The following is an 18,410-nucleotide window of genomic DNA, read 5'->3' on the forward strand; positions in this document are numbered from 1 at the left end:
CCGTTTTTTGTGAACTGTGAATGATGATTTTTTTCTGGTACCTTAATTTCACATGCCAATACAGAGACGAAATCTAGGCATGCAATTAAGCACTTAGCTGTGTTGGAAATACAACTGCTCACCAAGAAAGGGTGACAACTCATTTTACAGATTTGTTGTTTGGACACCTATATGACATGCAACTTCGTGCTCCTGTGCTCTTACAGAAGTTTTAGGTTCCCCCCAATACTAGAGATACAAACAAACAGGAGAGAATACAACAGAGGCCAACCAAGACAGTCAGGGCACTAAACCACACAATATACAAGGAGAAGTTGAGGGAGATTTTTGGCTTGTTTAGCCAAAAGAAGGCTGGGGTAGGGAAGGGTGCAGGAAGAAGGGAACTACTTGCATTCCTCAACTACTTAAAGCAAGCTATAGGGAAGACAGATTCTTCTTGAAGATGCACAGCTAATGGACAAAATGCAACAATCAAGGTATTGAATTGCCTATAAGAAAGAAACAAAACAAGAGTGGTTAAGCACTGAAAAGGCTGCTCAAAGAACTTACGGATTCTCCACCCTTGGAGATTTTTACAACTCAGTTGGACAAGATCCTGAAAACCTGGTCTGACTTTGAAGTTAATCATGCTTGTAGCAGGAGATTGGTCTAGATAACCTCCACAGGTCCAATCTGACCCAACTTACTCTATGATCCTACGTATGGTGGTAAAAGATTAAAGTATTTTCAAAGATGCTATGGGTTTTAGTGGCATTCTCAGTTATACAAATAGCAAATATCATTGAAAGCTATGTAAATCACAGGACTTCTAAGCATTATCACCCTGTGTGAAGAGACACATTTATCTGCACAGCACCAGGTGCTCTGCTACCTTCCTAGCAGGGCTTCCAGTCCTACTGCAATAAGAGTGGCAGTAGTGCTCGCAGATATTTTGAATGGCAGAATCTAGTGCCTTGATTTCTCATCCTCACCTCTGAAGAAATATATTCTTCTATGCAAGAGGAGCATAATCCATAAGCAGGTATTTTTAGCACAGAGGCTAAGCAATTTTGAAATTGTAAATGCCTGATTAGGTTGCTTTCTCAGTGAACGTCTTGCAGCTGCAGGAAGGGGTAAGTAACAGCACGGAAGAGCAATTAAGTCAGAATAGTGCAGCTTCTCACTTTAGGGATGTAGAGAGCAATTAAACATAAAATTTTAAAACAAAAGAACTTGAGAAAAGAACTTGAGAAACTCCAACAAGACACAGTAGGTGAAATAGCACATGACAAATATAAAGATTTTAAATACATTAAACCGAAAAGTAAAGGTAGTAAGTTTCACAAAAAAATGGGAAACAGACACAGTGATATTTCAAACTAGAAATTAGGAACATCTTTAAAACAATCAATATTGAATGAAAAATGTAAATATTAAGTAGAAAAGGTTAAAACATACAGATTTTTAAAAGGGGCAACATCCTTAAGAAAGCAAATTTTGAGACAAAAAGTATCTGTATTATTTGATTGTTTTTATCATATAGCTTAGCTTACATGTTCTACGTGCCTAGGCTGACTATTCTTTAGAGCAGGATTGCCTGTTTCTACCACACTCCTTAATGTCTTAATAACTTTTAATGTCTTCAGTTTTAACTTCTGTTTTTCATACTCTGCACTGCACCACTATACCAGAAAATTTAAAACAGACTATAAATAAGGCTTATAATATTTCAAGAAAATTCTTACAAGTTGGGCTATTTCCTTATAATTTTTACTACACAAGACCCATAGTTTGGTCATTTCGTGACAAGTAGTATTATGTGTATTATTCTCCTCAAAGATACACACGGAAGCATGGGACAAAAGGCAACACATACAAGTTGGAACATGGGAAATTCATTCTAGATATAAGAAAATTTTTCTTCTGTTTTTTAATCATGAGAGAGGTCAAGCACTGGAACAGGTTGCTCAGAGTGGTTGCTGAATCTCCATCCTTGAAGATTCAAAACTCAACTGAGCAAGGCCCTCTGAAAACTCATGTAATTCAACATTCTTTGAGCAAGAGGTTGGATGAGATGACCTCCAGAGGTCCTTTCCAACCCAATTATTCTATGATACTTTTTCTTCACTCACGAACAAAATCTAGCTATATTACCCTTTTAAAATAACTTTCCCCTATATACAATAGACCTACATATATTTAAACATTGTTTTGTCATTCATATGGATTTCTTTCCCAATTTTATCTCTATTCCAAAAATAATTACTAATATAATTTATCCATTGTCCTGACGACTTTTGTGCTGTTCTAATATAATATTCCAGTCTAGCCAAATTGGAAGTGATAATTATATATAGAAAATTTTACCTATTAATTATTCTAATAATCTTCTGCAAACACACAGATGATCTGCACCTCTTCATACTATGAATTATGTTCTAATCTATTTTTTTCACTCAGTAGTTTTCACCTAAGATACGAGGACTTTTAAAAGACTTATGAGGAGTAAAACCATAATACACAAGAAGAAATGTGAATTCATGCAAGAAAAGTAAATTCAGATGACAACATAATGGAGTATACATACAATCCAGTAATAGAGACGACTCAGAAATAAAAAAAATTTAAAAGAGAGAAACAAACTCTCACTACAACACTGATACATATTTTAGAAAGGACAGTTTAAGAGTTTTGAGACAGTTTTTCTAGTACCTACTCTTGTACCACAAGGTTCTAATGTTAGAAACTATTAGCTTATAAATATTGACTTGGTAATACTGTTCTGTTCCACCACTGTCTCATTTTGCCAAATCTTAATTTGTGTTCAAATCAAGAGTTTCCAAAAACCAAACTTAACTTTAATCACAGAAAAGATAAGACATACTAAATGCATCCTAGAATTGTAAGCAAGGAGAACATAATAACTCACATTTCCTAAAACCCAGACTATATTAGTGAAAATCATGGCTAATCAGTAATTCTCATGTATTATCAGATATTATCAATAGAGAAGTCTCACTGTCTGTTATCTCAAATTATATTCCAAAGTACAAGCACCACTTAGACAACAATTAAAATCATATATATGTATTTATAATCTATACACTAAAAGATGAAAGATTTTTCTCATAAATTAATGGCATAATGAAGAGTCTCAAACACTTCACCATATAAGTGTAAGCTTTCCGACACAAAGCAGTAATCCCCTAAATTGGTGGCTTTTAAAGGGCAGTTAAGACTCCAAATCCTGTCATTCACACTGTGATCATAACAGTAATCAAGAGTTGGTTCACACAATCTACCTATGTTGAATAACCTCCAGGACGAAGAATCTCTTTTCAGAAACAGGCTATGAAATATAAAGATATAGGAAGTTCAAGACAAGCCACCACGCTTTACTAAACACCTAAGACTACCTCCATCCTCTCAGATGCCTCCCGCACATTGCTGTCAAACGTTCTTGAGTTCATAGCAGTACAACACAAGTAGCGGCATGACTGACCATATGAGAGACATAGTTAGTCATTTCAATAGCAAAGACATTTAGGAAATTATTTAATTCAGTTCTCAAAGAATTGAGGCTAAAAAAGTAACAAATCAGTCTGACTTTGGTGGTATTTGTTCTGTTCCACATGAAAAAGCAAGTATATTTTAATATCGGTATTATCCTTTTAAAAGAAAATCTGTTAGAAGGTCAATATGGCATATGACTGAGTGAGCCAAAGCCACTCTTCAAGACAGTATTTTTTCACCTTAAGTGCCTAAAATTATCAGCTTGTCTAAAATTATCAGTTCTTCATTGTGTCAGGATCATAATAACCTCTAAGGTTTTTGAAAGCTTTGCAACAGAGTGAAGAGTTCAAACATGCCTAGCCTCTGTTGAAATTGAGACCATCATCTACCATTTAATGAGATTCAAAACAGCTACCAAATGAAATAGTTTCAAATAAATAAAATTAGTAACAGAAATAGTTTGCGCAGTTGTCATTTGAAGGGAATGGTCATATCCACATAGTTTGTATTAAAATCACAGTGTTCTTTTCAAGAATCAAGAGAACACGAGGTGTCAACACAGACATGCAGATTCTGAATATCAGTTCTGCTAGGCATCAATTTGCAAGAAAAATTTACAGGCTAGAAAGTAGCAACATCTCCTGGTTCAAAATTATAGCTGTGGCAAGGTTTTTACTCTTAATATCAAATGCAGCAATTTTGAAGAAGTGTTTTGCTGGGACAGCACATTATTTCTATACTGTCCAGGCACAAGCAGGATCAGCAGCTTGGCCAGGGCCAGGAGCAGGGTACAGAGGGTGACACAAGGCAGGCTATGCCCCCACCTACAGGATTGTGTCCCACAGCACGCATGCAAGGGGAACAGGGTAGGACCCAAGACTGTAACTAAGGTCACGCAAAGAATCCAAGTCCCAGCAGGTCTATGGTGATGAGACAGAGCTGAGGCCAGTCAGGAAGCCAAGCCTACAGATTCAGTCAGCGAGGGACCCAGTCAGGCAGTGGCATGGCTCAGGCAGAGACCCAGGCTGAGCACCTGAGCTGAAAATCAGGTGAGGGGCTGGAAGTCCCAAGAGGGGTCATTGCAGTCCCTTCTCACACAGCTCTTTCCTCAAGGCTGATCCCAGGTTACAGCTGCACCACATCAGAGCTGCCTGTGAGCACAGGCAGCCAAACCCCATTTGGAGAAGGAGTGGGGAATGGTACAAAGGACCATGATGAACTGTAGTCCTGGTAAGTTTGGGTATAACTTTTGAAAGAGTAAAGAGGCTCATCACCTCAAATGAAATGGAGCTGATCATTGTTTAGAGATGTCTTAACAATCACAGATATTCACTATGGCATTAACGTTGGTCTCGTATAATCAGGACAAGATTTCAGATTGGAAGTCTTTAATATATTTGATAACACAAACTCTATTCTATTCATGGAGAGACTGTGATGTGAAATTCATCCTAGTTAGAAGGATAACTTTTACAGCCTCCCGTTGTGAATTTACAACTTCTAAATAAGAGAATGTCTTTGGAATAATTTAGCAGTTGACTTTCATTTCTTTCAGAGATACTTGTACTGAGATTCTCCAGAAAGATGAATACAGTTGTAGGTTATCAGATTTTAGAGGTGTTATATGGACTAAACTGAAAAGAAAAAAAAGAAAAATAGTACACTTGGTTTAGAGAAATCCTTTCCTCAAGTTTGCAATGTCATGTGTCTTCTCTAGAGAAATGCAGAACTAAACCATGTCTCCTAAGGACCAACTTATTTGTATGGGATAGGAAATCATTGGGTTTATCCCAAATCCTAGTGACTTAGAAATCCTGATTGTGACACACTAATTCTTCGGTGCTTGCCAATTGTCAACAGAATGAAATAGATTATGCATTAGCACAACCATGCTGAAATTTTGTTTTGTGACTCCATACGGATGGTCACACTGCAAGTCCTGCAGTGAGAATCATTCAATGAAGAGAACTTGACGGTTATCTGAAAACCAAACATAGCCTCAGAGAAATAATCAGAATGCAAAGCTTTCACAGAACCAGAGGGAGCTGACAGAAGCTCCCTACTTGCACCTTATGTGTTTCGCACACAGTTGCTGGGTCCTATAAAACAACTGAAAATCTCTTACTTTTGGCATTCAAAGACAAAGAGAGAAGGATGTTTCAGTAGCTGCAAGTGATAGCAGGTTGCCAAACACCCTGAAAGAAGGTATTCAGCATGCATCAAATTAAGTTTTCAGACAAGTATTGTTTTCTTCTTCCACAAGTGAAATATTGGTTTATTGAACTGGCATTCTGAGCTGTGGAAATTTATATTTACTGCACGAAAAGTTGTATCTATCTGGAAGCTGTATTTGTCCAATATTTTAGCATGTAAATCTCTCAGCTGCATAAACCTCATTCTGCTGTCTATTGCCTCATTCAATGTGCATTTCCCTATATAAATCAGTATATAATTTAAAAAAGAATAGTAGGATATTTTGTATATGAGTGGTACCTATACTGCTAAAAACAATTACTGCTTGCTGTAATGTGATTTATTATTTCAGTTTTAATCAACGTGGAGTTTTTCATAAACATAAAAGATAACAGTTCAAGGTCCCTTACTCCCATGAAATTTAAGCCCCCATCCTGGCTGAATACTCCATTCACTAAGATAATAAGCAGTACAGGAGCAGCAGTACCACCATTATCAGTTTTATTTGTTTGATCTAGAAGGAACTCCCACATAGTGATAATTTTTGTACAACCTGAACTGAATTTTAATGCCTGTATTTCAGGCACTGTAACTAAACTGAAAAAGGAATAAATCATTCAATCATTCTAAGAATCCTGATCTAATGCTCAACATTCAACAAATCAACAGTCAAATATTTCCATGCTCTGCTCCTACTCCTGACCATGAACCTTATAAGCAGTAGTCCTCCTTGTGACCTTTGAAAGAGAAGTGTTCTTTGCAGTTTAACATCTTCTGAGATGCATGCTGCTAACACTGGTCTGTATTAAACTATTTAGTAGCAGAATCTGGTGTAAATGGCTTGAAACTTGATATTATGAAAAAGATCACAAGCAGATCAAACAGCTCCATCAAAGAACATTTCAGACAGTTTAAGAATCACCCTATATAAGGTCCAAAGCAGATATACATAACCTGTCAAAAAATGTCTACAAAGACTGTAGAAAATCTAGCAAAGTTAAAACAGGAAGTTATTAGAAGTCATCCTTCAAGGAGTTGAAGTCATATCCATTAAGGAAAACAGAAAATAATGAATTCTGGTAAATTCTGGTAGAACAAAAATAATTTTCAGGAAATGATGTGTATAGGCATAAAAGAGATCATAAATAGGAGACTGCCACAGTCTGTCTGAATTAAATCTTTTGTATTCATGTTCATGGTGAATAGAGAGATATTTACTCTAGAATATTGTTTTATGCAGAATGAACCAGAGGATATACTTCAAACTGATATTTCAGAAAGAGAAGCTATAAAGTAAGTCAACAAAAAAAACCTGTAACAAATTTTTTAAATCAGATTATATTCAACATAAAACATCTCAGCTCTAAAATATCTAACCATTAACTGCAATAGAGAGTCTTTCATTGACAAGAAGAATAAAAATTGGCAAATATTATGCCAATTTATGCATTTTTAAGGAATTTCAGTGTTAGATCAACTGAACAATAGACAAGTGAGTCTGATATCCACATTGGACAGATCTGTAGAAACCAAAATAGAAAATAAAATTGGCAAGCATATGAATAAATTATGATAAAATGTGGAAAAGTCAGAATGGCTTTAAGTAAAAGGAATTTCTGTCTGTTACATGTATTAGAATTCCTTCAAGGAGTCACAGAGAAAGTGAGTAAATGGGATTTATTCATTGTCCTGAGTTGGGCTTCCAGGCTTTCAAAGAATCTCAGCAGCCATGGAATAGGAATAAATTCATTCATGAGAAAACTTAACTGATGAAAAGACAAGAAGAAAAGAACAGGAATAAATGGTCAGGGATTTTTAAGGGAGAGGTATCACCAGTGAAGCATCATGGGGGATCTGTCTAGAGATGCTCTGTCCAGCATATTCATAAATTATCTAGAAAAGAAATGAATGAAAGACAGAAAAGCATATTTATTGCACTGAATTATCAACAGTAGTAGAAAAAAAGGCAGCTGAGAAGAGCTGCAGAACAGATTCATAAAACTAAATGGAGAAGTCAGCTTACAGAAAGACAGATTTAGGTTAGACAGTAAGAAAATCTTTCTGTGGTGAGGATGGTGAAGCAGTGGAACAAATGACCTAAGAGGGTGTGGAAGGATCTCATTGGAAATCTGTCAAGAGAAGTCAGACAAATATCTGCCAAGTTCACATGATCCATCCTGAGGACAGTCTAAATGATGCATCAGAACATTTCATTAGGAGATGAAGCCTTCCTCCTAATGCACTTTTTCTATATTTCTAAGTATGTAGACATAATGACTCAATTATCTGTCCTGATTGCCTTTTATAATCAGATGAAATTAATACAGAAATTATTCTATCTCATTACTGGCAACACGATTTAATTAGTTATAAAAAAACAATAAAAATATGTGAGCTTACTGAAGACAAAATTTTAAAATTACCTTAACAAAATCCAAGGCAGTTTGAGAGATTTACACATAATCTCAATTACTTTAATCATCAGGAAATAGAAGATTATTTTATACTTTATCAATCAAAAACTTTTTTTTTTTTTGAGTCAATTATTTAAGCCTACCTTTCAATCTTGGACAAAGAAATACGTAACATTTATACCATTGTCTCCTACCTTCCAAAAGATTAAGATAATATTTGCAGATTGTATGGTATTTGCAATTAATGTATTACATAAAAAAATAGATTTATTGAAATAAATTATACTGAAAAATTAATAATTATTAAATTATTGTATTGGTTTACAAAATGTGTGTTTCCACAAAAGATTAGCATAAGATGTCTTGAGTGTTGTCATGAATATACTACAAGTATCTGTCAGAATCTGAGACATGTATCAGATGTGAACATTTTATCTAAAATGTTGAATAAACTGATATTAGAACTGTTTTCCATTATCTCAGTTTTGCTGAATTTTTCCCTCTATAATCCAACTTCTTAAAAATTCAGATTGCTGTTTTACCTGTTATACAGTAAACACCAGTATACTAGCTGTAACTCTATATTGTTAGTGCATTTAATTTTTTCCTAAAAATATTCTGACATTTGTATGCAAATCTGTATGTACATATACATAATATATGTGCCTATGTATAACAGATAATTAAGATTTAAAAGCTCCATAATATATTGTATATACTGTTTTAACACTAATTTTACAATATTCTTTACAGAAGATCCTGGGCAAGCAGAAAAGAAACAAATCCTTGCTCTAACTTGTAATAATCGGTGTCTCAATATTAGCATCACTAAATCACTAGATATACCTCCCTGTCTCCAATACAGATACTCAGTCCTCCAGTCGAACAATTGTACTTTCATGAGTCTGTTAGTAGAAATTTGGCATGTATTAACTTAAAAGCCATAGTCACAAATCCATCTGCAAATGGAAATTATTTAAATGAGGACAGATGTCTTAAAAGCCCTTAAAGTAGATATCATTACCTCCTTAAAGGAAATCGGTTTCAGTAACTATGTGATTTGGATGCATAAGCAATGAATAAGAGATACAGAGTTTAGGAGAAGCTTGTTACTGAACTTTTAACTCCATACCTTATTTGACCGTAAAGATACTCTTCCTCCACAGCGTGCACAGAATTTAGTTTGGCAATATGAACAGTTATGGCCACAGCCATCAGCAAATTTTGTTTTGTGGCAGATGCCACAGGTTGGGGCATCACCCTTCTGCTCCTGCTGCTGCTGTGATTCTTCACCCATCTTCTTCACTTGCTCCTTATACATTTCAAACTGCTGATGTAATTTTCTGCAGAAGAGAAGAGATCATTAACAGTTGTTTTATTTAAGCCCACAAATACTTTGCATGACTAAATTGCAATCAATTTCAAAACATGAATCAGAGAGAAATACTGTAGTAAAGCAAATACGTGTAATTTATGATGCTCCAGAAGTATAACATTCAAGAATTACTTCTTTTTCATCATAACTAAACTTTAGGAGGAGGCCCAATGCTGATAACATGCAGCACACAGTCCAGCTGTTACAAAGAGAAGTAACTTTCCCTTAGGATGTGACCAGCTGTAAATTACATCAGTAGGAAATGGGCTGAGTGATCCAAGAGCCCATGGCACTAGACAATAAGCTAGTTAATATCAGATTAAAAAAAAAAAAATCTACTTTATTCTTCCAAGTGTACTTTTACCTAATTCCACCAGACAGCTATATCTTGATATAGCTTATTTTCATTTATCCAACAGTACTGCACAGAATAATGATTCTAAAATGCTTTTTTAATCACTTTTCAAGCACTGGGTGCAAGCTTGTAACAAGTTACCTCAGCTTAACAAGTTGTTATAAATCATTTAAGCCATTCATATCATTATATAGGTACTGCCATCTCGTGCCAAATGTAAGGTAGAAGACTACCTTAGGTGTAAAATCCAGGGACAGTAGTTTAAGATACACACACATTTTACCTCCCATTTCCAGTGGACTAGGAACACATTCATAGTCAGCTGCCATGTGCATACAGAACTGCAATGATTCTTTCAGGCATGCTACTTCATTCTTATTTCTGAGCCCACAATAATCAAATCTCCATATACGATAGTTAAAACTGTCTCACTATGACCAAAGTTACAGACTCATTTCATGTTCTACAAGGGCAGTTTTTTCTCAAAGCCCCTATTTCTGAAGGTAAATGATGTCATGGAAAATTTCATTTTCATTGTAAAAAGTTGTAATGTATAGCTCCGGTAGTTGCTGAAAAAAGCTGGAAAATGTGACGTTGTACTATAATCTCTTACAATATGCTAAGAGAAAACAAAAAGAACTTTGATTTCTCTTTTGTTTTTATCCTTGTGATTTAAAGGTGTCTGAACAGTGATCTTTAAATTCTTAGCATGGAATTCCACTCACCTAATTTTGCAAATAGACACTGTAAATTTTAGCAATCTAAAAATTATTAATCTAATTTAAGCAGGTTTTTTAGCTCCCTGAACAGGCACAAGCAAAACCCCCAAAATGAAGCATTTTCTATGAAGCATTAATATGGTATACTAAGCCAAAAAAGTAAAAGTGCCAGAGATATTTTTTTTTTTTTAGAATTGTCCTTCCAGAGATTCTTGAGATGAGATTATTCAAAAACACACATGAAGGCTAGGATAGAACAAAGAATAACCTCCTGGAAAAAAACTAAATCCAGGAGACCAACTTCCTTAATGCAGAAATATAACCTTTATATAGTACAGATAAAAATTAATGATACAAAATTATTTCATCAGAAGTGTCAGAGGCTCTTACCAAAATAAATATTACACTGAGTCAGTTAAAAATTATCTCAAACAATTATTTGCCATGGATATTCACACACATGGTAAGAACTGTTGGGATTTGCTTTGTTTTTTCAGGAAAACTCCCCTAAGAATGTACTTCACATTATACCGCAGAGGAGTTGTAGGATCAAACAGGCAGCTCCCTCTCTCCATCAGGCAAGACAGGAGGCTGCAGGCATGCCTCTTCTGTGTACCAAAATGCTGCCTCAAGCTCTCAACTGCCACTGACCTTTTTCCAGAAAGAGGGAAAGCAGGGCTACTTCTGTTGCTTATGTGTTATTTTTCTAATCTACCTGCTCTTGTCACTTGAGTTCAATTCTGAGTCCTCAGGACACGCTGTCCTCAGGACATAGCAGTTGCGTGTTTTTCTCTCGCTTTCAGCCCTTCTTGCCTGTGTGTGCAAGCCTTCTGGCCTGTAGCAGAGCAGGGAGAGAGGTCATGTCTCCGGCCTCCACGGGAAGGACGTGAGGGTCGCCATTGCCCTAACAGGCATTTGTGGCTTCCTCTGCCTTCTCACTGGTTCAGAAAGAGCTCACTGTTGACGGTTCTTTCAGGACATGAGTTACTAGTTAGAAACAACTGAATGAAGTTGAGAATAAAAATTGGAAATCTGGAAACCTGGCACATTTCAAGGTTTTACACTGACAAGAGTATATAATTGGTAGTTGGAAGTCTGGCCCATTTCCATCAATAACACATGTAATCTCTAAGACCTTGCTTGCCTTTTAATTTTGCCAAATACTGTGTTCTTCATTTAAAGCATATTATCTATGCTGAACTTCAAGTTTATTTTAGGTTACATTCAGTCTTGTGGCTTCCTTATAATCTACAGCCTTCGTTTGTATGATTAGTTGCTTACCAGTCTCACTGATGCATAAAAAGCACAAGCCTTTTGCCAGTTCTTAAGCCTCATGCATTGAAATAATTTCTCCTTTGTTTCCTCTTGGGCACAAGAATCTATGTAAAGGTCACAACTTCTGCCTCAAAGTATAAACTTTTCAAGGTTATAGAGAGTAGTTCGCTAAAATCCTTGTTCTAGTAGCAAACAACTTATAGTCTGCCGAAATAGCTCACTATTACATCTCTTTCTGTTCCAGGAAAAATATTACATGTATGGATAGCTGTCTGAAAAAATAAAACATAGCAGACAAAAATCTGTTAAATAATCAGTTACACACAATATGTGTTTTACTTACTGAGCAGAACCACTTGAGATGAATATGCATACTTCAAACAAAATACAAAGTATTCTTTTTAGAAAGTCCACAAAAAACCTTTCTGATCTATATAGATTAGTAATTATCTTTTATCACCTAGCCTGCAAGGGTTTAAGACAAAAACTAAACTAACAACGTGCAGGAATAATTAGGTGTTTAGAACAGCACAGTATTTGAAACACATTTAGTAAAAATTGTATAACATTTTTCAGAAAATGCAATGCAAACAGAACTCCATTTTGTTTAAGTTGTCTTCACTCACATCTCTACCCGGAACACTGCTGCCTGAGAGGGCTCAGGAGTTCAGTTACCAGAGAACTGAAAGTACCAAGGCAAACTTCAGGGCCTGGACCTGAACTCAGGTATTCCCAAGGCTACAATTTCCATTCCCTATACTCCAGTGAGTTACTCTGCTAATGCAAGTGGCCAAGACCTCTACTGTGAGACTGAACAGATGATGCTCTGCAGATGAGCTGCATTTTTAGGCCAAAATGCTTATCCATAATACAAATCTTATTCTTAGCCACGACAGGGGTTTTTTGGTTGTAAACTGGTTTGGGTTTGTGTGGCAGGGGTTTTGGTAGCGGGGGAGGGGCTTCACGGCTGGCTCCTGTGAGAAGCTGCTGGAAGCTTCCCTGGCTCCCAGTCAGACCCGCCTCTGGCCCAGGCCGAGCCCGTCAGCGACGGTGGTAGCGCCTCCGGGAGAACAGATTTCAGAAGGGGAACCGGCAGTGAGTAGGGGATCGGAATGTGAGAGGAACCCCTCTGCAGACACCGAGGTCAGTCAGGAAGGAGGGGAGGAGGTGCGCCGCAGGAGGGGATGCCCCTGCAGCCCTGGTGGGACGGCAGGCTGTCCCCCCAGCCCATGGAGGGGAGCGGGGGAGCAGAGACCCCCGAAGGTGGCCGGGACTCCATGGGAAAGCCCGCGCTGGAGCAGCCTGTGCCTGAAGATCGGCCCGCGGAAAGGAGCCATGCCAGGGAAGTTCGGGAAGAACTGCAGCCCGCGGAAAGGACTCACGTTGGAGAAGTTGGTGAAGGACTGTCTCCTGTGGGAGGGACCCCACGGTGGAGCCGGGGAAGAGTGCGAGAAGTGCTGCCCCTGAGGAGGAAGGAGCGGCAGAGACAATGTGTGATGAACTGACCACAACCCCCATTCCCCATCCCCCTGCACTGCCGGGGAGAGGAGGGAGAGCTGGGGGGAAGGTGATCTAAGGTTTGGGTTTACTTCTCATTATCCTTGTTTTGATTTGATTTGTAGTAAATTAAATTGATTTTGTTTCTTCCCTAAGTTGAGCCTGTATTTTGCCTGTGACCATAAGTGGTGAGTGATCCCTCCCAGTCTTTGTCTTAACCCACGAGTTTTTCTTTATATTTTTTCCTCATCCCATTGGGGCTGGGGGGAGGAGTGAGTGAGCAGCTTTGTGGTGCTTTGTTACCGACTGGGCTTAAATCATGACAGGCACCCAACACGGGTAATTACATCAAACAATGCAGTAAGAGATCATTTAAGTAGAAAACTCAGCAATGCATATCTACAACCCTTATATATGTGTATTTTGACAATGGCCTCAAAAGCAGATGCCATCTATCTGTACTGATGCAAAATCTCTCTCCTTTTCCCACAGTTTCCAAAAATACAAGTATCCACTTTAATAGCTGCTATAAATTTTAGAGGTAAAGGAGAAGCTGGTATGAGTTTATGCAAAGACCTAATGATAATGAAAAGTTAGGCTGGAAAACTGATATTTAAGTTCTGCTCATTTTCATCTCTTGTGAGAATGAGTTTCCTGAATCACATTCATATCTTCTGGAAGTTACAGTAGTGAAGTTCATGAGGCTTATATGACTAGTCAAGACTTTTTTTGTACTGTAAAACATCGTAACCGAGACAGCTGCACAGAGGACTTCTCAGTGTCAAAAGCAACTGTTTGCAAGAGCTTGGATTGCTCTACCAAGGTCAAGAAATAGTTTCTATTGGAATACTTGCTTTGTTCTGGAATAGAGTAAATTTAATTCTGCTTATTCTTGGTGCCACACACGTTTCTGGAAATGAGAAATTCAATACCAACCAAAAAGCAGCAATCCATGGTCCTCTCATGATCCATGAGCTACGGCCGAAGGCCAGTAAGAAAAGCAAGTTCAGTAGTCTGAGCTCTCTTATTGTGCAGAAGTTTTTATTTTCCCCTGTCCTCCAGAAATGCCCACAAAACTTTCAGCATTTTACCAAAAAAAATCCTTAATACTGACAAGAAGTTCCAAAGCCTTTCCTGCCTTCCAAAAGTTCACTTAAATGTTTCTGAAATTTCCAAAGCTGCTTAAAATCTGCCATTAGAAGGGCAACTATTAAGCAAGTATCCAGGATGTTGAGGCCAGATGTAAGTGTAGCAGCCACTTCTCACTTCCTGGCTACACTTCTCTCAAAGCCCTATTACTGATTGTAGCCTGTGCCTCATTTCCTATTTCCCAGCATGAAGCATGGATGTGGCTGGAATCCAGGCTTCAAAAAAGTTTGTTCGCTTCCAGTTCTGCCAAGTCCATTCATTCAATGATTTTTCTGCCTGGTGGCAATGACTATGTGGTAACATACAATGTTTTTCCCTGTACAGTATTAAACACTTAATGCTTCCTACTTTTACAATAGTGCTAGCTAACCTGCCACCGAATGCAGCCACTTCTCTTCTGAATGGATACCATTCTTATATATATAATCCCATGTGTTGGTAGAGTTTAGGAAACAACTGGCTGAGCATCACCTCTGCTGATAAGAAACCCTGGAAAATAGGGTGGAAACCAGGCTATGAGCTAGTGGTGTGTGTGTTCTCATTATAAATTGGACAAATTAGATATGGGGCTACATTATCAAGAGTATGAGCAGCAGATAATGGGAAGTTATTTTACCCCTTTAGCTGGCACTGGCAAGGCTGCACCTGGAATAATGTGTCCAGATTGGGGTCCACCAGTTCATGAGGTATGCTGACAAACTGGACAAGACCAGTTTGTCAACAACAACAAAAATGGGTGGGGTCCTAAAGCATGTAGTCTGTAAGGTGGGAATACAGGAGCTGGGTTTGTTCAATGCGGTGAAGAGGAATGGACTATGGAGTGATCCAACACCTGCCTGAAACTAGCTATCAAATGTAAAAATTACCTGAAGAAATTACAGAACCAAATTCTTCCTGGTAGCCGCAAATCCAAACCAAGGAGCAAAAGGCACTGTAATGGCATATTGGGAAGTTCAGGTTGGACATTAGAAGTTTTTTCACTAGAAGGGCAGTGCAGCACTAGAACATGTTGTCCTGAGAGGCTGTGGGATTGCCATCCCTGTAGGTTTTCAAAACTTGCCTGGACAAAGCTCCAGCTGCCCTGATCTAGTATTGGCAATAGCCATGCTTTGAGTGGGAGGTTGGTTCAGAGATCCGCTTCAAAGAGCATTTCTATTATTATATACTTGACAATGGTTTAGTGGAATAAGACAAGAAATATGAAGTATAAACTCAAGCAGAAACATAGGGAAAAGTATTCAACAACAACTATTTGGCTGAGCAGTGCTGAAAAAAAAAGTGACTTATTACCAATAGAAAAAAAACAGCCCTTCATGCTTTTTATAAACTACTGTGAAAATAGTTAACTCAAAGTTTGACCAATGACCTCACATATATTTTCAGCTCCATGTAATGCAATGGGCAGCAAAACTTTGAGTTTATGCTTTCATACTGATGTGTGGAGGCTATAAAAAAAGCAATTTAAAAAAAAAAAACAAACAAACACAAAACAAACCTATGTTCAGTAATGCAAAACAGAACTTTTCTTAATTGCAAAATGCCAGCTTTGCCAGTATTCAGCTGAAATGAGAAACGGCATAACATCAAACTCCTCTTCAGAAGACCATGATTCTGCTTTAAGTCTAGCAGATAAAGAAAAATTATTAAGCAATTAAAGACTCAAGACTAACTTCAAACAAGAACCTCACATCCAATTCTGTTTAAAATTAATGGATTATCATACCCAGGCAGATAACACAACTACAGTCTTGATGCCATTCACAATTCAGAGTTTTCAGCTTTCATATCAGTGAAAATGAAATATTGACAGAAACTAGATGCCAGCAGAGATCTAATCCACAGCACTTTAACTTTCTCACTGGCAAAGAAACCTCTACTGCCTCATTAGAACTGATGTACTATTTTAATGGTCTGGTTTCCTCAAATAAACAATAATTAACTATTTTCCACTGTCAGTAGGTTTAACTTCAGAGCCATCTACCTAAGTGAAATGTCTAAGCTTAAACTTTAGTTAAAAAAAATCTGCCAAAAATATTTAGAGAATGCAAACCGAAAAGGGTTAAACCCCACAACTGTAGAGTAAAAATGCTACTTTTTAATCTATGCCCCAGAATTCACAATAACTGGGAGAAATCTAAGATATTGAAAAGAGCTAGTCAGAATTTTCTAATTAAATGTCTTTTCATTTGATGCACGCACTTTGATTTCCTGCTGTAAGTACCAGTTTTGTCTAAACTTTCACTAACTTTTTTTTTTTTAAGTCTCAGATATTATATCCAGAAAACAGAAGATACCATCAGAAAATCCAATTCATTTGGGTATTTACTTGAAATGTAAGAGACCTAGAGTTTAGTTTCTACTTGCCTTGAATACCAGTCTTCCACAATCTATGCAGGAACAGCAACTCCCAAGCTTATCTCAAAACTGTGTATAGTCTTTCCTATGGGAGTTGTTGCACTTCGCATAAATAATCTGAATTTTTTTAATCCGTTCAAGTGAAGAATGTAGGGGAAAATGAACTCCACACTGTTTTTTTCAGGTGGGAAATACATTTTTTTCCCAACTCTAAAACAAAAGTTAACAGATACAGAGATTTTTGCTAGCTGTCCTGGGTTCAGCTGGGATAGAGTTAACTTTTACAGGAACCTGGGAGGGGGCACAGCCAGGAGAGCTGACCTGAACTAGCCAAGGAGCTATTCCATACTATGTGACATCATACTCAGTATATAAATGGGGAGCAGGCTAGGGGGTGCTCTCAGCTTTCAGTGGGGGAAGTGGCGGAGCATCGGGTTCCAGGTGGTGAGCAGTTGCACTGTGCATCACTCATTTTGTATATTCTTTTATTAGTACCATTGTTGTTGTTGCAACTTCTCTTTTTATGCTGTTCCAGTAAAATGTCCTTATCTCAACTCACAAGGTTCCATTTTTTTCTCTTTTCTCCTTTCTGATTCTCCTCCACATCCCTCCGGAGCAGGGCAGGGAGGAGTGAGCGAGCGGCTGCATGGTCCTTTATTACAGACTGGGCTGAAACCACGACACTAGCTTTTTAAGTATTTTGTTTAGAACAAGAAGGTTAAATATAAGCCATGTAATGACAATAACAGCAATGTTCAGCAGTGTCAAATAGTAAGATATTTTACTAAGTTTTTTTCTAAATGTAGAGTAAATCCTCCTGAAATTGTCAGTACAAATAATTCTGAATTTTTTAGCTTTTTCACCTATGTACGGTTTGAGTTGTTTTACAAATGGAGCTAACTGGAAAAAACCCACTATTTTCATGTTTCCCATTCTCTAACTTATTAAGGAATATGTACTTTAATTATTCTGTGATATTCATCAACCTGAAATAGGAACAGAGCAACAGTGATGAAATTTTAAGTGCAGAACATCTTTAAAGAGCCTACGAAATAGAGTAGTCACAGAATAAGGAGGTCCTAAACATGGTGAAAGACTTACTTACAAAAGAAATTACCTCATTCACACTAAGAAAAATACTACCCGTCTCTCAGTCACAGAAGTATTTCTTTATCAATACAATACTCTTACTGAATTCACATGAAAAACACAAGGTGGCCAAAATCTGAATCCTAGGTTAAAAAGACACAGAGACAGTTAAAATAAGTTACTGCAGTTCACACATATGGGACATTATGTCTTCCAATAATTTCACTGGAAGAACTATTGTAAAAAACATATACTTTTATTCTAAGTGAGTAAATATACCCTAAATCTAAGTGAATTACACTGACTGTGCCTGAAATGCTGAAGAGAAGAAAAAGAGCTAAGAGCATGGAAAGAAAGGAGCGTGGTTGCTAAATGATCTTGCCCTTGGTTGATACCAGTGCTGCTGCTCCCTTGTAACTCAAGTGGGAAAAGTCAACTACAGCAAAGCTAATCAGCATCCAAAACTAAGATCTCTGTTTCAGTCTCTCCTTGTCATG

General features: G+C 37.4%; 1 protein-coding gene across 2 annotated transcripts in view; it reads right to left on the reverse strand.

The window, feature by feature from the left end:
* The window catches only part of RIMS2 (regulating synaptic membrane exocytosis 2), a 487,588-nt gene that overhangs the window by 385,890 nt on the left and 83,288 nt on the right, over window positions 1-18,410 (reverse strand). For both annotated transcript variants that reach the window (XM_010577010.1, XM_010577008.1), the window contains exon 2: window positions 9,232-9,442. In XM_010577010.1, the coding sequence (XP_010575312.1) occupies window positions 9,232-9,442 (211 nt within the window). The remainder of the gene's footprint in view (window positions 1-9,231; window positions 9,443-18,410) is intronic.

This window comes from Haliaeetus leucocephalus, unplaced genomic scaffold, assembly GCF_000737465.1.
Source record: "Haliaeetus leucocephalus isolate CR32 unplaced genomic scaffold, Haliaeetus_leucocephalus-4.0 Scaffold555, whole genome shotgun sequence".
NCBI classification, from domain to species: domain Eukaryota; kingdom Metazoa; phylum Chordata; class Aves; order Accipitriformes; family Accipitridae; genus Haliaeetus; species Haliaeetus leucocephalus.